Raw genomic sequence first — 26880 nt, 5'->3', positions numbered from 1 at the left:
ATCGGTGTGCATGGGTTGCTCTTCGGAGGGTCTTGTTGGACCAAGGGGCCTGTTTCCATACTGTAGGGAATCTAATCTAATCAAACTGCATCATATACTTGTCTCTTTTTAGGTTTCTTCATTTGAGAAACATTGAGCATAAGGACATTTAGATAATATTTTCTTGAAATGTAACAATATTATTTGCATTCCTAACTTTAAAAATTAATTTAGTTCTTTACCTTATCTTCTCGGGTCATTTATTTCACCTTTCTTTTCAACTTTATTACACTGTGGGGAGTGGGGGTGGAACTCATGTGTGTCACAATACAAGCAGACTTACGTCAAATGACCGGGTCAGGCAGCATTCTGAATGATTCATGCAAAGTTCTTCTTTGATAACACTGAAGAACCCCACACATATGGTAGTAAACCATGTGCTGCTTGCACTAATAAATTGACATAAGTCTGCATAGACATGAAGAGTAATTACTTCATTCAAAGAGTTATGAATCTGTAGATTTCACTATCCCAGAATGTGGTAGATGCTACACTGAGTAAACTTAAGGGGAGTTAGATTTTTATCTAATAAGGGGTTGAGGTTATGGAGAGCAGGTAGGAGTAGAGTTGAGATTGAGATGAGATCAGGCATGGAGGTACCAAATAGCTGATCAGGCTCAAGGGACAGAATTGTCTACTCTGGTCTTATGTTTTACCCATTCACCTCCCCAACACCACAAAACTAAAACATGTGGGGAACTCTCTCCTGTGTTGGGTTTACAGAACTGGGAATTTTTCTGACTCTCTGTTCCCAATCCAAGTGTGAAAAGGCAGACCAGTTTTTATCAATTCCATGTAAATGCAGCAGGGATTATTATTTTCAAACTTAACAGATACAACTGGATTAAAAAAAAGCAAAAGCTGATTTACTTCTGCTTTACCTGGTGAAAATTTTATATCGGATATATTTTCCTTCCTGTGGTGAAAAGACACTATATCTTCCAGGGTATCCGCATTGACTACATGAAAACTCCCATCATTTAAACCAACGGCTAAGACTTTTCCATCTGGTGAGAAATCACAACATCTGCCACCTAGAAGGAATAAGAACAGACACAATTGAATATTTTCAAACCAACAAATAAAATAAAAACATTTATTTTGGAGCTGTTTTTGTCTTATTTCCATTTTGTTACACAAAATTATTCTATCCTTTCACATCGAGAGATTGGTTTAATAAGTGATCTTACTGATTCTGTGCTGCCTCCTTACACTGCTTGTTCAATCTTGTCGCACCTTATCACCATAATGAAAGTACAGTATAACAATTGTAATGAGGTCAGCCAGGTGGACCTCACAGAATATGAATTCTCTGATTGGGACTGTTAATCTGGTCCAATCTGGCAACCATAACTGACATATATAAACATGTGTGTCAGAGGTTCAAGCTGAGAGCTGGCTCTGAGGAAGCTGGATCAGTGTCAAGGACTTTCCACATGTCAATAAAGGGTGACTTGGTGATGGGATACTGACTTCTGTGGAGTTATTTCAGTGACAAATGAAAAAAGCACATTCCTAAAGAAATCTGCTCACAACAGTCATCTTTGAGTTGGGGTAAGTATTTCTGGCACCATGCTGTTAACTGGGAAGCTTGACTTGTTTGATCCTGCTGTCAAAGACTGGGCCTAGCATGTGGAAAGAAATCATTATGTTTTCTGGGCAAATGATATTGGGCAGATGAAAAGCAATTCTCCTGACAGCTTGTGGACCTGCAGCTTTTTCATTTATTAGGAGCCTAACCTTCCCTGAGGCATCAGATACCGAAACTTTGCAAGAGTTGATGGATTTAGTTAAGGAATATTACAATGTCAAGTTTCCTCTAATTCAAGACGCTGTTGGTTTTAGTCAGTAATTTGAGAACCATGGGGATCAATCAGTTGGGGATTTTTGACTAGGTCGAGATGACTGGCAGAGGCATATGAATTTGGTTTAACCTTTAGTGAGATGCTGACAGACTGTTTGGTGTTTGGGATTAATGATATAAATATACAGAGGCATTTACTAGCTGAAGCACAACTGGACTTCAAACAGGTACTACAACTGCCTTTTTCATTGGAGAATGCAGCAAGTGGAGCATATGAGTTGCAGGAGGTGTAAGTGATCACCCTCATTGAGCTTGGGGACACCACTTGAGTGAAGATTGCACAGCCTCACTCAGGACATATCCACAACAAAAGAAAGCCAAGCCTCAGCCAAATGTTTACAATTTTCAGGGGGTGGTAGACCATTGTGGACTTAAGGCAGCAAAAGAGTTCCACTACACTTAAATTGAGTAGGAAAATTGGGTACAGAACTGGCTCTAAGGTAGAAGACGGTTGGGGGGGGGGGGGGGGGGTGGTAATGGTGGTAGAGGGTAACTTTTCAGACTGGAGGCCTGTGAACAATGGTGTGCCATAAGGACCGGTGCTACGTCCACTGCTTTTCATTACTAATATAAATGATTTGGATGTCAACATAGGAGGTACATTTTGTAAGTTTACAGATGACACCAAAATAGGAGGTGTAGTGGACAGCAAGGAAAGCTACCTCATAGTACAATGGGATCTTGATCAGATGGGCCAGTGGGCCAAGGAATGGCAGATGGAGTTTAGTTTAGATAAATATGAGGTGCTGTGTTTTGGAAAGGCAAATCAAGGTAGGATTTTATACACTTAATGGTAAGGTCCTGGTGAGTGATGCTGAACAAAGAGACCTTGGAGTTCAGGTTCATACCTCCTTGAAAGTGGAGTCGCAGGTAGATAGGATAGTGAAAAAGGTGTTTGGTATGCTTTTCTTTATTGGTCAGAGCACTGAGTATAGGAGTTGGGAGGTCATATTGTGGCTGTACAGGATGTTGGTTTGGCCACTTTTGGAATATTGCGTGCAATTCTGGTCTCCTTCCTATCAGAAGGATGTGGTGAAACTTTAACGGATTCAGAAAACATTTACAAGGATGTTACCAGGTTTGGAGGATTTGAGCTCTATGGGGAGGCTGAATAGGCTGGGGCTATTATCCCTGGGAGTGTCGGAAGCTGAGGAGTGACTTTACAGAGGTTTACAAAATCATGAGGGGCATGGATATGGTAGGTAGACAAGGTCTTTCGCCTGGGGTGGGGGAGTCCAAAACTAGAGGGCATAGGTTTAAGCTGAGAGAGGAAAGATTTAAAAGGGACCTAAGGAGCAACTTTTTCACGTAGAGGGTGATGCATGTATGGAAGGAACTGCCAGAGGAAGTGATGGAGGCTGATACAATTAAAACAGTGGAAAGGCATCTGGATGGGTATATGAATACAAAGTGTTAGGAAGGATATGGGGCAAATGCTGTCAAATGGGACATTTATTTAGGATAGGTTGACATAGACGGGTTGGACCGAAGGATCTGTTTCTGTGCTGTACATCTCTATGACTCTATAACTGATGGGCTTGTATCTGAGAGATTGCATACCCTGGAAAGTCCACCTACATCTGGTTGGAATAGTTTAATTGCTTAGCAACATCCAAATCAGACAAAATAAATAAATGACTGCTGAAATGGTCACTCAGTTCCAATGGAGGTCGATATCAGTGCGGCTGTTTCAGTGTTTGCAGAACCAGTTTTACCAAAGTTCCCTCTGGACTCCAACTCTTAAGGTTAAGTAAGGCTTTGGCTACCTTGAGAACCTATACTGGAGAAACTTTACAGATTAAGGGTACAATTTCTGTTCCAGTCTGTAATGAGAAGCAGCTGGTTCCGTTACCACTGATTGTCATAAAAAGGCTTGGGACCTAGCTTGATGGGATGAAATTGGTTGAGAAAGATTATATCCAAAGCCTCGCATAGAGGATTTATATGCAAAACTAGCAAGAGAACTGTCTGTCACATGAACCATATTTGCAAATACAGTTGGACGAATGTGCTACAATTAATACCTGATGAAGGGCTTTTGCCCAAAACATAAATTTTCCTGCTCCTCGGATGGTGCCTGACCTGTGTTTTTGTAGCACCACACTCTCGACTCCAATCTCTAGCATTTGCAGTCCTCACTTTTGCCTACAATCAACACCCACAGGAGCTTGCACCAATATACAAGACTGCCATTTGGGGTATTGTCAGCCTGTGTAACTTTTCAGCAGACAATGGAGAATATTGTAAGAAGTCACTATTTAGCTGACGTGTTAATAGCAAAGAAGACCAATAAGGAGCTCTAAAGAGAATTTGAATATAGTCCTTAAATGTTTCATCTGGGCGCATGTATGCCTTTGAAGGGAAAAATGTGTGTTGCATGGCACCTCAAATGATCTATTTGTGCTGCAGAGTTGACAAGACTGGTTTACACCTGTTGGAAGATAAAGTGAGGACAATCAAAGATGTCCCAGCTTCCAAGTCTGTATTAGACCTTAGGTCTTTTCTTGGGCTGGTGAATTTGATTAGATTCCCTACAGTATGGAAACAGGCCCTTTGGCCCAACAAGTCCACATCGACCCTCCGAACAGTAACCCACCCAGGCCCATTCCCCATTTAACCTTGACTAACGCACCTGACACTATGGCCAATTCACCTGACCTGCACATAGAGTCATAGAGATGTATAGCATGGAAACAGACCCTTCGGTCCAACCTGTCCATGCCGACCAGATATCCCAACCCTATCTAGTTCTACATGCCAGCACCCGGCCCATACCCCTCCACACCCTTCCTATTCATATACCCATCCAAACACCTCTTAAATGTTGCAATTGTAACAGCCTCCACCACATCCTCTGGCAGCTCATTCCGTACACATACCACCCTCTGCGTGAAAACATTGCCCCTGAGGTCTCTTTTATATCTTTCCCCTCTCACCCTAAACCTATGCCCTCTAGTTCTGGAACTCCCCGACTGCAGGGAAAAGACTTTGTCTCATTTATTCTATCCATGCCCCTCTTAATTTTGTAAACCTCTATAAGGTCACCCCTCAGCCTCCGATGCTCCAGGGAAAACAGCCCCAGCCTGTTCAGCCTCTCCCTATAGTTCAGATCCTCCAACCCTGGCAACATCCTTGTAGATCTTTTCTGAACCCTTTCAAGTTTCACAACATCTTTCCGATAGGAAGGAGACCATAATTGCACGCAATATTCCAAAAGTGGCCTAACCAATGTCCTGTACAGCCGCAACATGCGGAGCACCCAGAGGAAACCCACGCAAACACAGGGAAAATGTGCAAACTCCACACAGACAGTCACCCGAGGCAGGAATCGAACCCAGGTGCCTGGCACTGTGAGGCAGCAGTGTTAACCACTGAGCCATTGTGCCAAAACGTTCATACATAATGTGGCCTCCACCCCGGCACTTTTGCATCAACCTTTGAAGAAAGGGTCAGCCTTGGAAATGGTGTGCAGCCAAGCCATAGCCTTCAGGGAATTGAAGAAACAGCTTTCATCCTTTAAAGTATTGGCACACTATGGTTTCAAGTGAAAATTGGTATTGACATGCGATCCCTCCCTGTATGGCATCGAAGTTGTATGAGCTCATGGGTGGCACAATGGAGAGGAATATCCAAAAGCATATGCACTCAGGACTTTGGCAATATGCCTAGATAGACAAGGAAAGTTTGGAGTCATATTTGGAGTCAGGAAATTCCACCAATACCTTTGTGGGTGTAAATTTAGAATAACATCTCAAAGCTGAAAATGTGCTGCTGGAAAAGCGCAGCAGGTCAGGCAGCATCCAAGGAGCAGGAGAATCGATGTTTCGGGCATGAGCCCTTCTTCAGGAAATTCCTGAAGAAGGGCTCATGCCCGAAACATTGATTCTCCTGCTCCTTGGATGCTGCCTGACCTGCTGCGCTTTTCCAGCAACACATTTTCAGCTCTGATCTCCAGCATCGGCAGTCCTCACTTTCTCCTAACAGATCTCAAACCCCTGCTAGTTTTATTTAAACAGGACAAGGCAGTGCCACCCACAGTTTCAAGCCAAATTCAGCAGTGGGCTCTAATGCTAAGTGCAAATAATTACAAGTTGGAACATGGTCCAGGAGGCCAAGTATCAAATGCAAATGCACTAAGCCACATCCTGCTGACAGATACACCACCAGTGGTACAGCCACTGGAACCATCTGTAATGGTTTTAAATTTTCTGGACACACTTGCAGTCACAGCTCAAAATATCAGGCTTTGGACGCAGAAAGATCTGGTCGTGGCAAAACTGAAATGGCTGGTGGTAATGGGGGAAAACAAAGGTCTGTCACCACCAGAAATGAAACCTTTCTGGATCTGAGTGCTGGGTCTGTGGAAGCTGGATCAGTATCAAGGACTTTCCATATGTAAATAATGGGTGACTTGGTGACAATTTACAGGCGTCCCTGTGGAGTTATTTCATTCAGATTATTTTCATGTCCACCTAAAAGAACAAGAGGGTAAGAGATAAGTGTTTTAAAGAGAAAATGTGACACAACAAGAAGCCTATCTTTATAGAATTACAAAGTGTTTTATAGGAAAAGTGGTCAGAGTTAGGGTTTCGGGCTCATAATAACATCTATTAAGAAACTGATAGATATTACAATAGTAAGATTAATATTTTAGAAGCCTAAGATTAAGTTATTTGGACAAATGTATGGACTGTAGAAGAGGAGGCACATCTATGAAGAGAGCTAAGGCCTGATCTGCCCATAATTATGATAGATGTCCTTTAATTCAGATAAGCACAATGTAATGCATTTAGGCAAGTTCAAACAAGTGTTAAACAGCACATGGCATGAAAATAAAACTGAAGGAAAAAACAGCTTGGTTTTATTGCTACAATTCTCTAAAGTTGATGATCAGATCAAAAGAAGGTGTTTACTTATATAGCACTTTTTGTGACCACTAAAGCTCTTGTATATAAGAGTAAATGAATTACTTTTTGAAATGTAGTCACTGTTGTAATGTCAGAAACCTGGCAACTTATATGCACACAGAAAACTCGGGTGCTCACAAACAGCATTGTTATTGTGACCAGATAGTCTGATGTCTTTTAAAAGGTAGAGTTAATACTAAGTAATAAAGATATAGAGTTGAATTTAATCAGCTCTCTGGAATCTGAGTGGAAGGTGGGAAACCTTTTAAAATGTGGTAGGAAGTGTCAGTGGGTAAAATGGACAGCTTCCTGTGACAATGAGATATTTTCAATGGTGGTAATCAATTAATTATCCATTAATGACCACTTCCTGTCCTTGTCAGGTTTTTATTAGCATTGGGAAGGGTACATAGTGCTTGGAATATCATTAGGAAAACTGCAATGGTCTCTCAGTGGATTCCCATGGTGCGAGAGCCCTCCCTTACAAAGATAATCCCTGCATCTCTGACACTGCCCAATGGAAGGCTCATCCCTCTAAACACTAGAGTCGAGCTACCTGAATCTGTTACAACACAAAACAATTATTTGGCCCTCAGGTAATGTCAACATAAAGATGTTTTCTTCTTCCTGTACAGTCTGCACTGAGTTTCTTTACCAATGGTTCTGCTGAGCCTGCCACACTGTCAGCCCTCTGATCGAACCTGCAGCTCTAAGAAGTGGGTTGCCTTGCTCAAGCAGACAGTCATACTGCCCACATCCACTAAATTGGTTTCTACCAATGATATTCTCACAAGGACTGTCAACCATTAGTGCAGGCTTGGCACTTGCATTTAGTCCACTTGGTGTGATAAACTGTGGCTTGACAAATTTCCATCCATTGTCAACATGGCCTCCTTGATCATTTCTGATCAACTGAAGAGACTAAACTGTATTTTTTCTTTACCTAACTGGACTTGGGGATCTTCTGAACTTTTCCCATTTCCAAGAGATTACATGATTGATGGGGAAGGTGGATACATCAGTTGATGGGAAGAGAACTGAATCATAATGTTTTAGGTGTTGTCCTTCTTTTTCAGGTTTATTTTTCAAGCATATTGATTTTATATGTTTGGACATTCATAAAGAGGTGAAAAGTTTTCTTCACTGAACCTACTTGCAGCAAATTACAGATAGCCCATCTAAATTCTTCCATCTAGAAATCACTACAAGTCTCCTAAATGTAGTTCTTCTTAATTTATTCCAGGCTTTCTACCTCTATTGCTCTAAATGGTAACCTTACCCATACAATGATGAATATGTAGAATTCTCAGTATCATTCTAAAGTAACCTTTCAGTTGTTTGAACTTGTATCCCTTGTTCTGGACTTGTTACTTAATTTAATTAGTATTTTGAATTCATCTTATCTATTCCATTTGCTATACTTCTAACTATCTCCTCGATGACTCCTTCCAAATTAAAATGCCCAAGTTTATCCCATTTTTCCAGATAGCTCAGCCCTGCCAACACTAACGACCTTATACATGGCTCTTTTCTGCATAAGCTTCATCACTTGGATAGCTCCATTCTGTCTTAGTTATCGTTGATCACAGTTTAATCACAACTTCTACTGGCTTACATTCCATTGTTTTGATTGTCTGTTAACAATCTACTGCTCCTATTAATGTCTGTGATGTATTGGTTAGATATGGCTAATAGTAAGTTAAAAAAGATTCCACTTTGGACCAGTGATATTAGGTGGAATCGTACCAGGTCCTCAATAATATAGAATATGTTGAGAAGTCTGGGAGAATCATGTGAGATGGCCAGCAATATTAGGAGCAACAAGTAGGATTTTCCAGTTGAGTTCTAGACATTGAGATGAGATTCTAGCTAATCAGTTACAAGAGACCTACTTACAGAAATTATTGCTAATTATCGCAGAAGGTACCACCGAATCTTGCCTTATTGATACGTAGGTAACTATTATGCCACTAATGGATAGAAACTAGATGCTGAGAAGTCCAGACATAAAAGTCAGACTCCAAATCAGCAATTTGTAATCCCGATCACCACTTTGAACACTGGCACCAATACCTCAGGGCACACTCCATAGGCAGCAGCTGAGTGCACACCACATACAATAGAATATAGAACAGAATATCCTTTACTATCACATGTACTCAGGAGAACAGTGTTTTTTTTACAATAGCTGCCTTTAATGGCGCCATCTTAGGTGCAAGTAGCTGGGTAGAAATCTTGGATACAAAAGAGGATTAAAAGGAAAAGTAGTAGCATTACTTAGTGTTTAAAAACTAAGTTAGAAATAAGATAGTTAAAACAGAGTTAAAAGATTTACATCACAGTCCAGTAAAAAATTTCAAATAGCAGGAGATCAGCACATGGTCTGACTGCTGGCAGCAGGCACAAGTCCAACAACTATCCTGCTCTGCTCCAGCCTCCAATCTGCTACTCACCAGCACTCAGCTGCAACAAGGTAAATTGTGCTGTACCAGGACTCGCTTCCCTTGTGCTGCACCAGGACTCTGGTTTCCCCTCGTGCCACTATGGTACATTCACGAGAATCCCTTGTGTGCCAATCTCTCTGCATCATCATGGAATATCTTCAATCCACTTAAGTATGCTTCACTGTAATGCTGCACTTTGGAGCGCAATGACACCGCTCCCTGAAATGCTGCTGCAAGGATACTTTTCACACAGGCATAAATAAATACTTAGGTGCTAAATAAATACTTAGCATGTGTCTTTACTTTGGAGGCAAATACTGTTCAGTGGAGGAAACCAATCACTAGGAGGGTCTAAAATTGGCAAGGGGTGGTATTGGATAAGCTGTCAGTACTTGAAGTTGATGAGGCACTGGGATATTGCAGGAAGTGAGTGTGGAAATTGCAAAGGGACAGGCAATAATCTTTCATTCTCCCCTAGGATTAAGGGTGATGCAGAAGGACTGAAGAACTGCAAACATTATGCTTCTGTTCAAATTACAGAGATTTCCTGGTGGGAAATATCTGGAAACAATTCTATGGGATAAAATTAATAGTTGTATTGAAAAATGTGAGTTATTTCATATGTCAGGGCAGATTTGTTAAAGCAAAACCTTGTCTAACTAATTTGCAGGGGTTTTTTTGAAGATGTAGCAGCGTAAATTGATGAAGGCAAGGTTGCTGATGTGGTGTACATGGATTTCCAAATAACTTGCATTATAATGAGACACATCAGGCCTGCGAGGATATTATAAGTCATAAAAAAAAGGGACAGTGGCAAAGTAGATATAAATTATCTGAGTGATAAGAAACAGAGTAATGGTAAATGTGTATTTTTTGAGTTGGAAGAATGTTTGTAGCAGAGTTCCCCAGGAGTTGGAATTGGGACCCTTACTTTTACTGATAATATATAAATTATCTAAATTGTGACGATACTATTGGTTTTGAACTGGATTTTTTTATGAAGAGAGGTTTTAAGGCAGAGGTATCAAGCAGTCTACCAGAGCCACTAAGTCAACAGTTTGTAAGGTCATGGGATTTTTCTTTTAAAAGTTGGAACAATAGAAGCAGCCTGAAGGAGTGTGGGCACACTCCCACAGAACCATGCTTTTTAGTTTTGCCATCAGCAGTTGACTTTCAGAATTGTCTTTTGATGTTCTTTCCTCCTGCATTGGAGAACTACATGTGAGACAAGCTGTTTTTTTTTATTTGCCTTTCGCCAAAGGGTGTGTTTACGGAATTTTGCAATATTGAACAGTTAATTTGTCACAGTCACTGTATCGATTGTTTTGTTACGTTTTCAAATAGAGTTAGGCTATTCAAATTCCTTCTTTCTTTTGCTGTATTTTAAAGAAAATGGATGAATAAACTGTGTTTTGCTTTAAATCCAGTAGTTTAACTAATTGATTTGCATCTGGAATGCAACACCTTTAAATCCGGAAAAGGTAGAGTCTAGACTATCTTCTGAATAGTTTGAGTGAAGTTAGTCTGGTCCATTACAATATCTTGATGTGTGATGGACAATTTCATGCTGTGGACAACACAAATCTTAAAAGAATTGCAAAGTGTGTGGAGGATAATATAGAACTTCCAAAGGACAATGAAAGTGGAGTGAGCAGATAGGTTGCAGATAAAGTTCAATGCAGAATAATGTGTGGGATACATTTTGGTACAAAGAAAATAAAGAGACAGTATAAAATAAAACTTACTATTCTAAAGGGTGTGCAGAAGTGAAGTGATTTGGGTGATATAAAGATCATGTTATTTTATTTTTATGTACTTTTGATTGTGGACTGAAACGGAAAAAGGACTATTTTATTGCAAAGGACAGAAGAAGGAATTGCTGAACTTTTAGAAAGCAACTTAGAAACTCATTGTAAGGGGTGCTTGCTTTGTTGTTTTGTTCAAGGAGTGGTGGAGGTTGTTTGCAGATGGACTGGCACCAGGGAATATGTACAAAGTAATATTTGTCTGGCAACAGGTTGCTGATTGAATTGTGGAATTGTGACCAACTGTAGGTGACTAAGGCCTTCAGCCTGACAACAACTGATTCCTATGCAGTTTAACAGTTTGTCGGGGTACATGATACTTGCAGCAGCCTTTGGCCTGTTGCAAAGGCAGATGGTGTGTTTTCTTCTGCAATAAAATATCCAAAGCCTGAAGAAAGCTGGTTTATTTTCTCTAACCAGTTCCTGTACGCTCTAGCCTTTAATGAGTAACTAAGAGACTTTGCAGTTAATGTATGCTGCCACACGTGAAGAAGTAATAAGAATCTGGTTAAAAGAGAATGAAAAACAGAAAATTCTGACAAGCAAAACAATCACTTCAGTTGGACTAGAGACACTGAATTCCTTCCCCAATTTTTTTCCCTCCATCTGTAAGCGCCCGCATACATGGTTGGAAGGGAATTAGAGATTTAACTAATGGAATTATATGCCAATAGTTCATAATTGTTTGCCTGTGGTTAGAATCTACTTACTTAGAATAACTAGTAGTCCTTGTTAATCTGTTTTCTGTTCGCCTGGGTCCATCTGATAGGTAAATTGCATACTTTGAGAAACTTTTAAACTTTTATGATAACTTCAGGGGTAGTGGAGTTTGAGTTCGAACACACTACTCCAGTGAGGCATGACAAGTCATGAAAGGTGGCAGGATGTGTGGAGAGAACTGTTAAACAAAATTCTTTTCCAGACTTCACTAACAGAGGATAAGAGCAAGGAAATTATGCCAAACCTATGTAGGACACTGGTATGACATCAGTTGGAGTACTGTGCACAGTTCTTTTGTAAGGAATTGAACACACTGAAGACAGGTTTTCAACGATGAGAAACTTCAGTTATGAAAATACATTGGAGAACCTGGGATAGCTTTCCCTGGACTGGAGAAGCTGAGGGGAGGTATGCTGGAAGTTTTCCAGCTCATAAGGAGTCTGGATAGAATGGATAGGGAGAAACTGTTCTGACTTGTAATAGTATCAGAAACCAGAGGTTTTGAAATGTTGTACAAAAGAAGTACGTGGAAAGTGAAAAAAAAATTATCACAGTGAACTGTTCAAGTTTGGAATGCACTGCCTGGAAGTGTGGGGAAGGCAGGTTCAACTGAGGCATTGAAAAGGGAATTGGATGATTATTTGAATAGTAAGAATGTGTGCAAGGTTGTGAGGAAAATGTTGGCACTAAGTCATAATGTTTGGAGAGCTGGTGCAGACACGATGGGCCAAATGACCTCTTCTGTACTATAACAATTCCATGATTCTGTGATTCTGGTGATTGAGTCAAAACATTTATACTAGTATACAGCTCTCGAGAGAGGCTTGATTACTCTTGATTATTCCTCCCATTACAGATATAACAAAGAATTTAAAAAAAATACCCTCACACAAAGCTGATGTTTTCAGAAATGAATCATTTATCTACATTCACCTCTGCACTTAATGATATCCTTTAGCCCTTTCTTCCATTTCAGATGCAGAACATCCACATAGACCTCAGGTGGGAGTGGAGGAGGGGGAAGGCAGCATGAAAATTAGGAGGCACTGTAGAATAGGAAGTGTCACACCACTTGACATAGGGACATGGCCTGTTGTTATCACATAGGCAGCTGAAACAGAAAGTCCTAACTAAAACCAAAGTTCCAGCAGTGTGTTGGTAGATTGTTGACAGTCAGAATTCATCAGGATGACCTAGTACTGCCAAATGAAGTTTCCTTAGTTAAGGTTTGGTAGCCTTCAAACTGTAGAAACATCTCACTGGTTCATTTGAATACATCACTGTGCATACAAACTAGACACCATTTATTAGTTATAGTGTTATGTTATCATGTGGTTTATATTGGACTATCAAATATTCCTCAGTACTGATATTAGGCTAACTGATCTTCAATTCTATTTTTCTCTCCCTCCTTTTTTAAAAATACTGGGTTATATCTGCCACCCTCTAATCAATAGGCTGTGTCACCATAGCCTTACCAGATCATAATGGCTACTCTTTTATTAGAGAGAGGTGACTAGTGGTGATTTAACCTGAGGGCCACCAGACCAATTCCAAATCAATAGGATTCTGCTTCAGAGTCTATAGAAGTTTGGAAAACAGCCATCAATGCATCAGATATTTCCAGGGCCACTTCCTTTAGTACTTTAGGATGCAAATTATCAGGCCCTGAGATTTGTCAACCTTTAACTCCATTCATTTTCTCAGCATTATTTTCTTACTAATGCTTCAAATTAATCCCTCTCACGAGACCCTTGGTTGCCTCACATTCCTGGGAAATTATTTGTGACTTTTTTCTGAAGACAGAAGCAAAAAATGTTTTCAATTGCTTTGCTATTTCTTCATTCTTCATTATAATTTTGTTCCATTTATTTGTCTTCACTAATCTTTTTGCTTCACATATTTATAAAGCTGTTATAGTCAGCTCACTGCAAGTTTACTACATTTCCCTCTCTTGATCCTTTCTTCCTCTTTTGCTGAATTTTAAACTGCTTCCTGTCCTCAGACTTGCTACTTTTTCTGGCAATTCTACGTCTCCTCTTTGGATCCAATATTATCCCTAATTTCTCTTGTTGAGCCACTTGATTGTTCTATTTTTGCTCCGATTAGGAATTCATTGTTATATTTTGTGCATATGCTTGTTAAATATTAGCCATTGCCTATTTACTGCCAACCCTCTTAGTATGGCTCACCAATCCATCATTGTCAATTCAAGCCTTTGTTTAGATTCACGACTCTCATTTTCCATTCTTTACTCTCCATCTTTATTAAAACTACTTTCATGTTATGACTGCCCTTACCCAACAAACCCCCATAACAATTAATCCTTTTTGTTTTCATTTACCTGTATTCAGGGTAGCCTGCTCTCCCAATGTATTAGTCTAAAAAAAGACCATCATATACACACTCTGCAAATCCTTTCCACAGTATTATAGTTGGTTTAGCTCTGTCCAATCCATATGTAGATTAAAGCCACCCATGATTATAGTTGTACCCTAAATGCATGCATTTCTAATCTCCGATTTAATGCCTTTACTTACATTGCCGCTACTGTTTGGCAGTCTATAGATAATCTCCACCAATGTTTCCTGCCCTGCCTTTCTTAACTCCACCCAAACAGATTCCACATACTGATTTTCTGAAGCAATTTCTTTCTTCACTATTTCATTATTTGTCTCAATTACCACCAATGCTATCCCACCTCCTTTCCCTGTTTGTCTGTCCTTCCTAAATACTGAATGCCCATGGATATTCTGCTTGCTTTCTTGTTCATCATGCAGTCCTAACTCCATACTTGCAATGATATCATAACCATATATATATTTATTTGTGCTGTTTATTCACCTACTTTATTGTGAATGTGCCAGCAAGATTAAAAGGAGAAGTCAAATATAATTCATAGTCATTTTATTTTGCACCACAGCCCCATTTGTTGTTCAGCTGTGATTTTTCTGCCTTCTTATGCTTCTTACTTTTCAGTCTTTCATTTCTATCATTGTTTCCTCCCTCTCTGTCTCCCCGGTCAGGTTCTCATCCAACTGCAATTTTAATTAAATCTTCCTCTATGGCACTAGTAAACAAACCATCCAAGGACACTGGTCCAAGTGCTGCCTAGAAGCAAAGCATTCTGTTTGTAGAATCTGTTCCAAGGTACCAGGAATCTCAATCCCTGGCCCCTTTACCATTTCTTCAGTCACATACTTATCTGATATATCCTGTTATTTCTAAGCTCCTAACATGTGGCACTATGAGGTCCTTATATCTAATTTACATCTTAACTCATTATACTCAGCTTGTAGTATCTCATCCATTTTTTTAACCTATGTCATTGGTACAGATATGTACCACGAACACTGGTTGTTCATCTTTCCCCTTCAATATGGTTTGCAGCTTTTGGAGCTGTGTCTGATCCTGAGGCAATATACTATTCTGGAGTCCCCTTTATGGTCGTAGAAAAGCCTGTCTGCTCTCTTTCTTAATGAATCATCTATCACTCTGCCACTTTTCTTCCTCCCTTCTTGTTCAGCAAAGCCACTGATGGTGCTATGGACTTGACAGTTGTGCAATCCTCTTAGAATTCAACTCCCCTAACAATATCCAAAATGCTATGTCTTTTATAGAACCATAGAGTCTCTATAAAGTGGAAACAGGCCATTTGGCCCAACAAGTCCAAACTGACCCTCCAAAGAGTATCCCATACAGACCCATTCCTCTACCCTATTACTTTACATTTCCCTTGTCTTATGCACCTAACCTACACATCCTGAAACACTATGGGCAATTTAGCATGGCCAGTTCACCCAACCTGCACATATTTGGACTTTGGAAGGAAATTGAAGCACTCTGAGGAAACCCATGCAGAGATGGAGAGAATGTGCAAACTCCACACAAACAGTCACCTGAGGCTGGAATCAAACTGGGCCACTGTGCTGCCCTGAGAAAGGGGAATGGCCACAGAGGTCACTTGCACTATCTGTCTACCTCTACTTTGCCCGTAGTCACTCACACCCTTTCTGTCTGTTCAGTCTTTATCTGTAGTGAATGTGTTGTGCAAGATAATCTCAGTGTCACAAGTGCCCCACAGAAAGTCACCCTGCAGTTGTGGTGCAATGATAACAATTTCTCTCTCAATGTTGGCAAAAACAAAAGAACTGATTAGTGAAATCAGGAAGAAAGGAGAAGGAACACCCCTATCTACATCAACAGAGCTGAGATGGAGAGGGTCGAGATCATCCAGTTCCTAGGAGAGACAATAACCAATAATCTGGACCTCTCATGAAGATGTGATGGTCAAGAAGGCACAACAACACCTTTTCTTTCTCAGGCAGCTTAGAAAATTCGGCATGTCTATAAGGATCCTGTTCAACAGGTTTATTTGCAAGTACAAGCTTTCAGAGCACTGCTCCATCGTCAGGTAGCTAGTGGAGCAGGATCATAGGACACAGAATTTATAGCAAAAGATTATAGTGTCATCATATAAGGATCCTCACCAACCTTTACAGATATATCATAGAAAGCATTCTATCCAGGTGCATAATGGGTTGGTATGGCAACTTCTCTACCAAAGACCATAGGAAGCTACAGAAAATTGGGTGCATAGCCCAAACCATCACAGAAACCAACCTCCCATCCATGGACTCCTTTTACACTTCTTATTGCCATGGAAAGTCTGCCAACATAATCAAAGATTCCCCCATCCCAGTAATGTTCTTTTTCAACCTTACACACACACCAACAGGTCCAAAAATAGCTTCTTCCCTGCAGTTATTAGACTGCAGAATGGACCTCTTTAACTACAAATGATGTTGCTCATGCTAACGTTGATCTTGCTTTGTGAATGTCCTGTGAAGCCGTACTTTGTATGCCTCACTCTAAATTCCCTTTGATTTGTGTATCTTTATTTGGTATGATCTGCCTCTTGTAAAGCAAAACATTTTGCTGTACCTAGGTACATGTGACTACAATAAATCAAATCAAGTCAAGCTCCAGCTCTAAAATGTGGTTAGCCAGTAGCTACACCTCGACACATATGGCACATATGGCCACGAAGGTCAGATGGTCATGTGTACCTAAATATGTCACATCTAAGAAGGCATGTGACTTCAGTCAACTGCTTGAGAGAATCCTGTAGTTAATGGATAACATGTTTATATTTTTGAGTTTATGACAAATAGAGAAACCATATTAAGGCAATTAGTTTAATTTCAAATTCAGAATATAAGGTTCAAGTTCTCAGTTTCAGTTCTAAAGAGAATAGTTTTGTTTTTGTACTTGGAAGACAACTTTTATTTTCAATTTGTTTCAGGAAAACCAGTAACCCTCAGGAGATGTGCTTTTTCATCTGTGGAGTTTTCAAGCTGGAAGAGTTTGTATAGAAGTTTTCAAGCTATTAAAAATAAAAAAAAATTAGGATATCAGAAATATGAAAGGCTCATGCCTCATATTTGGAAAGGAACTGGAAATAACGATCTCTGCAGTCAAGTGGAATGAAACTACAAAGTGTGAGTTAAGTAAAGAATTCAAAATGAAGATATTGTTCTGGAATTGAGTCACTGTAACAGACAGCATTGGGAAACACATGAAAATTTTGTTTTGATTTTTGTTAAATATGTTTCTGCCTTCTATAAATGTATTCAGATGTTATTTTTTCTTCTCTTACATAATACATTTATATTCTGTTGTTAAGGAATATCTTCAGCCTCATATAAATATATTTCAGTGACTTACAAACAATATTAATCAAATGCAAAAATTAAATATATGATCCATGAAGTCATGTTTCATTTGGGATCTGGCTTGTTCAGTATTACCATCAGCCCGAATCTCAACAGTACAATACATTAAATAATTCTGGTTTTAACTATCAAATTAATTTACAAAGTGGGACCAAATGCTGACACTTTTGACATATGCTAAATTTAGAAAATAATGAGGTATTTACCTTTTTTAAGTTTACGTACTGCTAGCATACGATGATTAAAGGAGAATTCCCAAATTCTTAATGTTTTATCATCACTTACAGTAGCACAGATGGGGAGAATAGGATGAGCCGCAAGACCCCAAACCTCCCCTTCCATATGACCCTAATTGGATAAAAGAAAATTAGTACCGTTCATTGTACGTCATTTGTAGTCATAAAACTGAATAAGGAGAAGAAAGTAAAATCAAACACAAATGTATAAAAGATACATGACATTTAATCACTTTGATGAAATTTCTGTAATCTATGTATGCTAACTCATGAAGGTAATATACACCTGTAATTAGAAAGTGGAATTGTGGTGCAGTGGTCATATCCCTACCTCTGAGCCAGGAGGTCCAAGTTTAATCTCCACCTGCTTCAGAGGTGTGTAATAACATCTCTTAACAGGTTAGTTAGAATATATCTATAGCTACAGAATACCAGCTTCTTTAACAGTATTAGTATTTGAGGACTTATTGATGAAACTCATTGCCTTCTTAATGCTTAGCCTGTTATATACTATTGACATTCATGCAATTTTTCAAATTATGAGCCATGAACTGTAATGCTGCAATTAAATTAAAGTTATTCCTAATATAAATATGTGAACATATACATAATCAGAATATAAGAAGTTTGCTGCCAAATTTTGTAATATCAAGTAATACTCGATCAAACGTGAAATGTATTCAACTACATTAGTGTAACTTACATAAATTCAAAAATGCAAATAAATGATGGCTTACTTAGACTGAATTACATGAGAATTGTGCATTACACAAGAAAAACATTGGAACATTATACAGTTTAGTAAACATTAGATTCAAGACTTCATCACAATGTATGTTAAATACTGGGGTGAGTTTTCATTTAAAAAGTCTGTTTGAGTCATATGGTGGAGTGCATATGTTTGAAAACAAATTTGAAATGCAAACTCGCCCATTGCTGGCTTTAATGTTTTATTGTATCATGATATATTAGCTTCATATGTGTGTCTGCTATTTGCCAGTTCTCCTGTGTTTTAACTTCACTATGTTGATACCTACTTTTTAGGTATCCTGACATGCCCTCCTGCACCTCACATTGAACTAGAGTCGATCTCTAAGCCTGACTGTAAAGGTAGAGTGGGGACATGAAAAGATATGAAGTTACAGATTGCAGCTGAATACAATTCTGCTGGTACTGATGGCTCACAGCACCCCATAGAAGCCGAGACTTAAGTTGCTAGATCTATTTGAAGTCTGTTCCATTTGGCACAGTGGAAGGGACACACAACATGGGATATCCTCAATATGAAGACAGGACTTGGTGTCCACAAGGACTGTTTTGTGGTCACTTCTACTGACACTAATAAATTAAGTTGACCCCAAATGTTTTGATCTGTCAGCTGTGAAATCTACTGTACTTGAGTACTGCTAAATCCTAATTTTTGATATAATAAATGGTTACGTGTCACAGGCAAATGATACGAGGAACAGGTAAAGTATGTTTTTCTCTTTTGTTGGTTTCACTATCACCTGCTACAATCCATTTCAGCTGCTATAGATGGTCTACCTGATTTAATTCCTTTCTTTGGGTTTTGTAGCAATTTTGATGCAACTGAGTGACTTGCTAGGCCATATCAGAGGCAGTTCAGAGAAAACCACATTGTAGTGGGTGTGGAGTGACATGTAGGCCAGACCAGTTATGAACAGCCAGTTAGTGAATAAGACATGGTTACCATTATGTAGTGATTGTAATGAGGTCAGTCAGGTGGGAGCCATAGAATATGAGCTCTCTGGTTGGGGGTATTAATCTGTTCCAGGAAAGCCCTGGCTGACAGATAAAAACAGGGCTGGCTCTTCACTGTTTGGTCACACAGCATTGCCCATTGATGTGAAGGGCACTGCTTGTCACTGGCCACTTAGGCGTTTCTTTTCTTCCTGGTGGTGGAAATTGAATAAAGATTCATACACCTGTTATCTTTCACTGTGTCTCACACCTGTGTACACACAACATGGGTGATGGGGAAAAATAAGCACTACCGCAGTTAGGCGATAGTGTGAAAACAAAAAGAAGGAAAAAAAATATGAGTGTCAGACATCCTGAGAAAAATAACAAAAAAAAGGACTAGCAGACATCTTGTTTAATGTGGGAGCTGGGACTGAGGGAGCTGGATTAATATCAAGGACTCTCTATGTGCAAATAAAGGGTGACTTGGTGAGGAGATACCAGCCTCTGTGGAGTTATTTCAATGGTGATTCAAGAGAAAAGCACGCTCCTGATGAAATTAATTTGCAACCACTGTCTTTGAGTTGGCTTAAGCATTTCTGGCATCACGGCATCATTTAGGAAGCTTGATTGGTTCGATCCTGTCATCCAAAATTGGGCCCAGGAAGTGGAAAGAATGTGTTATACTTTCTGGGCAAATGATATTGAGGCAGATGAAATGCAACCAGTAATTCTCCTTGACAGCTTGTAGAACCCACAGGTTTTTTTGATTATTAGGAATTTAACTTTCCCTGAAGCACCAGATACTAAAACCTTTCAACATGGATATTGTTAAGGAATATTAGAACCCCAATCCTCTCTAATTATGAGACACTATCAATTTTAATTGGCAAATCAAGAACCCGGGAATCCATATCAGTATTTTTGATGAGATTAAGGTAACTGGCAGAGGCATGTGACTTTGGTTTAACTCTTAATGAGATGTTGAGATACCATTTGGTATGTTGGGATTAATTATGTAACCATATAAAAGCACCTACTAGTTGAAGCCCAATTGGACTTCAACAGGCACCACATCTGGTTTTATCATTGGAAAAATGAGGCAAATGGAGCATTAGTGTTGCAGTATTCTGATGGAAGCAGACACCATCACCAGTCTGACTGAGTTTGAGGAATACCACTTGATTGAAGGCAATAGCATAACCTCATTCAGTACGTATCGTGAACAGAGGGACTCTACATCAGCCCACAGCAAAACTCCAAAATAAAGCCAAACCTCAGACAAATGGTTAGAATTTTTTTCGGGATCCTGGCTGGCAAGCTATGGTAGTTGTCTCTAGTGTGTGGACCCAAGACAGCAAAGGAGTCCTATTTAACATAAAATGAGTAAAATAACACATAGGCTGGTTTCTAGGAGAGTGTACACTCTGGAAAGTCTATCTACATTGGGTTTGGAACAGTTGCTCAGCAACATCCAAATCAAAACCAAACAAAATAAACATCTGTTTAAATGGTCACCTGGCTATTTCAGTGATCGCAGAATCAATCTTTCACAAAATTCGCTCTGATTCCACCCTTACATTTGCACAAGGCCTCAGCTAGATTGAGAAACCATACTGGGGAAACTTTACAGATTAAGTGCACAACTTTGATGAGTTTGTTATGAGAAGGAACTGGTTCATTTACCCTAGCTGTAGCAAATGGCTTGGGCCCAAGCTTGATGGAGCAAAATTGATTGAGAAAGATTCACCTAGATTGGCTCAATATTTTTTGATTAGAAAATGGCTACCTAAGTGAAGTCCTAATTAAACACCTGGAAGATTTGCAGGAAGGTCTGAGGACTATCAAAAGAGCCCAGGCTATCTTACATGTTGACCAGGAAGCAATTCCACGATTCTACAAGGCCTGTCCAGTGCTATTTGCCTCACTGGCAAAAGTACAGGCAGAAATAAGAAGGCTAGCAATTGAAGGAATCATCAAAACAGTCCAGTTTGTGGAATGGGAAGCACCAGTCATACAAATTGTGAAGCCTGAGAGGTCGTTTCAACTTTGTGTGGATTTTAAACAAGCGGTACACCACTTTTTGCAACAGAATAAATACCTAAAGCCTTGCATAGAGGATTTACATGTGAAGCTAACAAGAGGGCTGTCCTTCACAAAGCTGGATATGAGCTATGTGTATTTGCAAATTCCATTAGAGGAGGATTCCCAGAAGTATGCTACAATTAATACCAACAAGTGTTTGTACCAATGAAATTGCCATTTGAGGTATTGTCAGCCTATGCAAATTTTAGTGAAAGATGGACAATATTTTAAAGGTCTACTCCCAGCTCATTGTTTATCTAGATGACATGCTAATAATAGTCAAGACCAATAAGAAGCACTTAGAGAACTTGAACATTATCCTTAGGCATTTCTTCTTTAAAGGCATATGCCTTAGAAGGGAAACATACGTGTTCCAGGCACTCCAAATGACCTACACAGAAATTGCTGGAAAAGCTCAGCAGGTCTGGCAGCAACTGTGGAGAGAAATCAGAGTTAACGTTTCAGGTAGAGTGACCCTTCCCCAGAACTTACAGAGCTGACAAGACTGAGTTAGATCCACTGGAAGATAAAGTGAAGGCAATCAAAGATGCCCCGGCTACCAAACCTGTACCGGAACTTCGGTCTTTCCTTGGGTTGATCCCTTAATATGCAAAACTCATACATAACCTGCCATCCATCCTGGCACCTTAGCATCAACTCTTTTAAAAAAAGGGTCAACCTTGGAAATGGTCATGTAGCCAAGCCATAGCTTTTAGAGAAGTGAAGAAACAGTCATTCTGTTATAATGGCATTTGGTTAATGTGAAATCGCTGTAACACCATTGACAAACTAGCAACACTGTTTCTAAAGCATGAACTTTTAAACTTGTGTTGGCTGTTGTGTGATTATGTCACCAACACATTGAGCGCTATTTCTAAAGCGCGATTTATCTATAATGCGGGGCTGCAGAAGAATGCAACCATCAAGCTATTAGAAGAACTACCTGCATTGACATATGATGCCTCTCCATATGGCATTGAGATAGTATTAGTTCATAGGTGACCCAATGGACAAAAATGCCCAACAGCACACATATCCAGGACTTTGACTAAATACGCCCAAATAGAGAAGGAAGATTTGGTGGTCACATTTGATGTGAGGAAGATCCACCAATACTTTTATGGACCACAAACCTCTGTTAGATCTATTTAAAGAGGACAAGGCAGTGCCACCCATAACTTCAGGCCAAATTATAATTACAAGTTGGAACACCGTCAAGAGGATGAGTAGCAAATGTGGATGCATTGAGCCGCATCCACTGGCAGATTCACCACCAGTAGTACCAACTCTGGTAGAATCCATAATGATTTTAAATTTTCTGGAAACACATCCAGTCACAGTTGATAATATTAGTCTTTGGATGCAGAAAGGTCTGGTCCTGGCAAAACTGAAAGAGCTGGTGGTGATAAGAGAAACCAAAGGGCCGCCTCAATCAGAACTGAAACCTTATTGGACTCAGAGAAAACAGATCACAGTACAGGATGGCATAATATCACAGGGAGCAAGAATGATTGTCTCAAGCAAAGGTTTCCACCAGATATTGGCTGAACTCCACCAGGGTCATTCAGGGGTTTCCAAAATGAAGATATTCATGAAAAGTTATGTCTGGTAACCGGGCTTGGATGCAGACATAGCTACCTTGGTGGGGCAGTGAATGCCAACAAGGACAAATATTAGCACCAGTAGCACCACTACATTCATGGGAATGGCTGGATAAACCCTGGACTCAGTTACACATGGACTATGCGGGTCCGTTCATGGACTCAATATTCTTAGTAATTGTGGACGCCCACTCAAAGTGACTGGATGTGCAGAGAGTTCAAATGTGAGGAGGACAATAGAAAAACTGCATGCACTTTTTGCAATAAACAGACTCTGGAAGTGTTGGTATTTGATAATAGGCCATCATTCACTAGCAGGGAATCTGAGTATCTCCTAAACTCAAATAGTATTCAATATAGAAGGAGAACTCCATACCAACAATCATCCAACTGTCTGGCAGAAAGAGCAGTTCAAACTTTGAAGACAGGCTTAAGAAATAGCCTACAACTTCACTACATACCAAACTGTCCTAGATTCTATTTGATTATAGGACTGCCCTTCATGCAACTCTTGGGATAGCTCCAGCAGACTTGCTCATGGGGAGAATACTCTGCACCAGGTTAAATGTGATCTTCCCGGACCTGGGAGTGATGACAAATGGCATCAGGAACACCACTGCTGAACATGAGACTCTGCTAAGCAAAAGAGACAGTTTACTTCAGGGGACCAAGTTTGGTGTAGGAACTACAGGAATGGCCTTGCATGGGTAAGAGGCATGGTTTTCACGATGTGGGCCCAGTGACATACAAGTTCAGGTGGGTGCGATGATCCTGAACAAGCACGTGGACCATATGAAGGCTGTAAAATCGCTAAGAATATGGGAGCAAAACATGCCCCTTTCCTCAACAGTCTTTCTGATTGTTCCAGAACCCATGGGTTCTCCCTCTTCATCAATTGTTTGAGATATGTCAGAATTGAGATGTACATGGCAGATCTTACCACCTCATGTTTTTGCTGCCTGAAGGGGAGAATGATTTTCTCCAGAGACACTCTTGTCAAAAGAGGCAAGCAATGCACTGCCCTTATCAGAGGCAGAGTTGGAGAAATCTGACTTGGTGCTAAGATGCTCCAAGAAGAGCTACAAAAAAAAAGATCTGACCTATGTCCTTGGAGTTAGAGAGGGAGGGATGTAGTAATTGTAACAAAGTCAGCTGGGTGGGTGTCATAGAATATGAGTTCCCTGATTAGGGCTGTTAATCTGGTCAAATCAAGGAGCCATGGTTGACAGATAGGAACAGCAATGTCAGACATCCTGTCTACTCTGAGGAATCAGCATCAAAGATTCTTTGCAAATAAACGGTGACATGGTGATGGGATACCAGCCTCTGTAGAGTTATTTCACATCAATCTTTTTTTCAATTCCATGTTTTATTGAACTTGAATTTCAGTCTAATGACATTATTACTATGCCACTATTCCCTAGTAACGTGATTTGAATAATAATCCAGAGTCCAAGCTAATGCATCGGTACAAATCCCATCGTGACAGCTGGTAGGATTAAAATTTGATCAATAAATCTGAAATCATGGTTATTCTGACAATCATCCTGAGAAGCACATCAGCCATTCCACAAACCTAATTTTGTAACTATGTTACCATCTAGAGGTACGAGTTCAAGTACTGTGTGCAACTAGTGCTTTCACAAGTTCAAGTTTTATCTCTGGATCACTTTTTTAACTTTGAACAAATGGACATAGTGCAAGCAAGATTTGAGGCCTGAATGCATAGCTCAAATATTGGAATGGAGGAAATATTGCTGTGGCTGGGACACCACGACTGGAGAAAATGGGAGCTGTACCATTGTTACATTTGAACAACACTGGGACACATGTTTTGGCAAATTGTATAACCAGAGTGGTAGGAAGGGCTTTAAACTAAACAGTGAGGGCAAGGCAATAGATTGTGGGAAATGAAACAGCAAAGTTATAGAGCAGGTCAGGTCTTTGGGTGTGATAAAATTGGATGGAACACAGATTAGAGATGAGCAAATTTGGAGACAATGGGAATCAGGGTAGGGGTAACTCTCTGCTGATTGGAGTAATATCTGACACTAAGGAAGATGGTTGGGATTGCTGGTGGTTCGGTTATCTCAGCTCCAAGACATCTCTGTAGGAGTCCCTCAAGATAGTCCTTGGCCCAACTATCTTCATCTGCTTCATCAATGACCTTCCCTCCATCATAAAGTCAGAAGTGGGATGTTCACTGATGATTGCACAATGTTCAGCACCATTTGCAACTCATCTGAAACAGATACAGATGCTGCACGTCCAAATGCTGCAAGACATGAACAACATACAGGCTTGGGGTGAAAAGTGGCAAGTAATGTCTGTATCACACATATGCTAGGCAATGACTATCACCAACAAGGGAGAATCTAACCATCAACCTCTTGATATTCAATGGCATTACCATCACTGTATCTCTCACGATCAACATTCTGGGGGTTACCAGTGATCAGGAATCATAGTGGCAGCAAGGACATGCCAGAGGCTAGGAATCCTGTAGCAAATAACTCACTTCCTGACTCCCCTGGACTGAACCAGGCAGCAGAATACCTTCGTCAAAAGTGTGGCGCTGGAAAAGCACAGCCGGTCAGGCAGCATCCGAGGAGCAGGAGAGTCGACTTTTTGAGCATAAGCTTTTTATCAGGACTATGGGGGTGGTGGGGATCCCAAGGGGGTTGAAGGATAAATGGGAGGAGGGTGAGGCTGAGGGAAGGTAGCTAGGAAGGTGAAAGGTAGACGAAGTTGGGGGGGCGATGGTAATGGTCAGAGTGGAGGGCTGAGCAGATAGGTGGGAAGGAAGATGGACAGGTAGGATATTTTAAGAGGTTGGTGCCGAGTTGGTTCTGGAATAAGGTGGGGTGAGGGGAGATGAGGAAACTGGTGAGATCGATGCTGATTCCCTGTGGTTGAAGGGTCCCAAGGTGAAAGATGAGGTGTTCTTTCTCCAGTCAACAGGTGGCTAGGATTTGGCAGTGGCGGGGGTCCAGGACTTGCATGTCCTTGGTGGAGTGGGAGGGGAGTTGAAGTGATGAGCCACAGGGCGGCGTGGCCAATCACTTCAACACCCTCTCCCACTCTGCTAAGGACATGTAAAATACCTGGGCCTCCTCCACTGCCAAATCAGAGTCGCCTGATGACTGAAGGAAGAACACCTCAACTTCTGCCTTGGGACCCTCCAACCACAGAGAATCAATGTTGATTTCACAAGGTTCCTTATTTCCCCTTCCCCCCACCTTATCCCAGATCCAACCTTCCAACTCTGCTCCACCCTCCTGCAGTGTCCTACCTATCCATGTTCCTTCCCACTAATCTGCTCCACCCTCCACTTCGATCTATCACTATCAGCCCCTAGCTTCATCCACCTATCGCATTCCTAGCTACCTTCTCCCAGCCCCACCCTCCTCTCATTAATCTCTTAGCCTCCTAGGGCTCCCCCCACCCCACATTCCTGATGAAGAGCTTATGCTCAAAACATTGACTCTCCTGCTCCTCAGGTGTTTTTCCAGTGCCACGCTTTTTGACTGATCTCCAGCATTTGAAGTCCTTACTTTATCCTAGCAGAATACCTTAGAAGCTTATAACATGCAATGGAACAGGGTGGATCAATAACCTCATGCAAAAGAGATGTCTAGGTGACAGTGATCACAACATGATAGAATGTCATGATCAGTTTGAGAGGGACAAGAATGACTCTGTGACTAATATTTTAAAACAAAATGACGTTAGATAGTGGTGTA

General features: G+C 40.4%; 1 protein-coding gene across 4 annotated transcripts in view; it reads right to left on the bottom strand.

Annotated features, from left to right (window-relative positions):
* The window catches only part of LOC140483036 (echinoderm microtubule-associated protein-like 6), a 544931-nt gene that overhangs the window by 231970 nt on the left and 286081 nt on the right, over positions 1–26880 (bottom strand). For all 4 annotated transcript variants that reach the window (XM_072580923.1, XM_072580924.1, XM_072580925.1 and 1 more), the window contains 2 exons: positions 17721–17862; positions 921–1073 (listed from right to left, as the gene is read on the bottom strand). In XM_072580923.1, coding sequence (XP_072437024.1) covers positions 921–1073; positions 17721–17862 — 295 coding nt within the window. The remainder of the gene's footprint in view (positions 1–920; positions 1074–17720; positions 17863–26880) is intronic.

The sequence above is a fragment of the Chiloscyllium punctatum genome, chromosome 11 (genome assembly GCF_047496795.1).
Source record: "Chiloscyllium punctatum isolate Juve2018m chromosome 11, sChiPun1.3, whole genome shotgun sequence".
In the NCBI taxonomy this organism is placed as follows: domain Eukaryota; kingdom Metazoa; phylum Chordata; class Chondrichthyes; order Orectolobiformes; family Hemiscylliidae; genus Chiloscyllium; species Chiloscyllium punctatum.
Note: the sequence above shows the minus strand (reverse complement) of the source record. Positions and strands in the feature narration are given on the sequence as shown.